Genomic DNA, 2,300 nt, shown 5'->3' on the forward strand with positions numbered 1-2,300 from the left:
GGTAGGCTTTCTTTTGCGCCATCTCTGTATTTGAGTTGCAAAACTGTCTTGAAACAACAGAAGAGCGTCTGTTGCCTTGTGTCTGTGATGGTACATATAAATGCTATGTTTCAAACAACAGTGTTCTATTTCAGTGTTGTTTCCATGACACAAAAGTTGGCAAAAGTGGTCATAAGCGGGCTGACTGAAGAGTTCCGGTGACGAAATACTAGGAATTACTATCATTAATCTAATTTGATGTTAGAATCGATAATCTGTCATTATGAGTATGATTCATGCCATTTCATTCCTCGATATCTAACAAGTCAATATTGAGCAAAATGTCTAATCTACTGTTGATCTCTCTATCTATACTATCTTTACTATCGATCTGTCTGTCTATACTATCTAGTTCAGAGTGAAAACAGACTGTTATTTTGTGCAGGTCGTTCCAGCAGTCTGTCCGCACCGCTTCTTCTGTGAGCAGAGGAGGTCGTGGGGCATCTGGGAAGATGTTCTTTGTGACAGGGGCCAAAAGTGCAAGAGGGGCATCATCAGGAGGAGGAGCGAAGAGGTACACTGTCACTCTGAAAATCACTCCAATGTAATAATTAATTGTAATATATTTTATGCTGACATGCAGTGGAGGTTCCTCCAAGTAGGAAACAGACGATGGTTCTCCTCATAATTAAATTGAGGAACATTTCAAACAATTTAAAGAAAAAAATAAGTATTCTTGTAAAATGAATTGAAATGGACTTGACCCCAACCTCAGGTCCATCTACCAGAAGTTCCGGAATGTTGACCTGATGGACAAGAAGAAGACGGTGACGGCTCTGAAAGCTGGGGAGGACCGGGCTATTCTCCTGGGCCTGGCCATGGTCATTGCGTCGGTCATGATGTACTTTGTCCTGGGCATCACCATACTGCGCTCTCACGCAGACAGGTACTGCACTATCAATCTGACAGTGGATACTTGTTTGTATATTTTGTAATTTTGGTGGACTCTGCCGTTGCTAATTCTCAAAGACTGCAATTCAATCAACCTGCCTTTGTAGTGTTTATGCAGTATGTTTGTTTGTCAGTCTTTTTTGTGTGAACGATATGGCACAGCATGCTTCAATGCTAAATTGGAATGTGAATAGTACGCATCCACCTCCGAGGGGTGTCTAACCGGTATTTTTACACCACAGAATCATTCTGCAATATTATTTGACCACAGAGATAAATATATGTTTACATGCCACTTTGTAAATCCTACAATACCTTTGAATTCTTCCCCTCATCTCTCCATATAGTGTGTGGACAGAGGAGAGTGTCTGTATTGTGCTCAACTCCACCATCACGGCAGACGTGAACTGTTCCTACAGCTGTGGCTCGGACTGCTGGAGAGGCTCCAAGTACCCCTGTCTGCAGGTCTACGTCAGTGTCAACACCACGGGCAGGCTCAGCCGCTTATCTCACAACGAGGAGAGCTGGGACTCCAACTTTGAGGTGAACGGAGGGTCAGAATGGAGGCTGTGAATGACTGAATGGTTTGAAAGCTATTGTTTCATGATGACACAAGCCAGGAGCATGTGGGCCTGCTTCTTCCTGGTCACGTGGTCAGGAAAACTCCTAGCGCTTTGCATGACTCATTGTGCTCTATTTGCACGTTTAAGTCAACAGGAACACAAGTTTATTTGTACGAATAAATATTAACGTTGGGTATCTGGGGATGCTTGCTAAGGCACGCTGAAGGCTCCTGAACTAACATCATTGCCACCCACTTTTCTCTTTCCAGTGTTTCTACGTACCAAAGTGCCAGAAGGACACCGCGGCCATGCACCACATGATTGTGAACATCTCAGAACGCCTGAAGCCGCACCAGCAGGTCCCCTGCTATTACGACCCCAGCGGCCAGCAGGAGAGCTCCCTCCTGACCCGACTGTACGGCCACAGCGCCGTCTTTCACTCGCTCTTCTGGCCCTCCTGCATGCTCATGGGGGGCACCGCCATCATCTTCATGGTCAAACTCACCCAGTACCTCTCCATTATGTGTGAGCAGGTAGTCAAGATCGAGATGTGAAGCTTGCTGGTGCAGCAACTGAGAGCAACAAGCATGGTCTCCAGTCCAGACAGATAATGACATGAAAGGGATTGTTTTAACTTAATGACCTCTTGTAATGTCGTTCTCTCAGCGCTGAGACATTTGGAACAAGTGGCTTGACTTGCTTCTGTTCTACTCAGGGACTGTTGCAAACGGAATGTTCTGAAACTGACATCTGAGCAGCTAAATTAATGTATGACCTCTGTTGCCTTTTTTTGGGGGGTTTGTATCA

At 45.1% G+C, this 2,300-nt stretch overlaps 1 protein-coding gene across 1 annotated transcript; it reads left to right on the plus strand.

Moving 5' to 3' along the window:
• Positions 1–430: 430 nt before the first annotated feature.
• On the plus strand, positions 431–2,300 carry LOC121534576 (calcium-activated potassium channel subunit beta-2-like). Its single transcript, XM_041841153.1, has 4 exons — positions 431–553; positions 755–925; positions 1,278–1,473; positions 1,763–2,300. The coding sequence occupies exons 1-4, from the start codon at positions 492–494 to the stop codon at positions 2,045–2,047; spliced, it is 714 nt and encodes a 237-aa protein (XP_041697087.1). The 5' UTR covers positions 431–491; the 3' UTR covers positions 2,048–2,300.

Source organism: Coregonus clupeaformis, unplaced genomic scaffold (genome assembly GCF_020615455.1).
Source record: "Coregonus clupeaformis isolate EN_2021a unplaced genomic scaffold, ASM2061545v1 scaf0193, whole genome shotgun sequence".
Taxonomy (NCBI): Eukaryota; Metazoa; Chordata; class Actinopteri; order Salmoniformes; family Salmonidae; genus Coregonus; species Coregonus clupeaformis.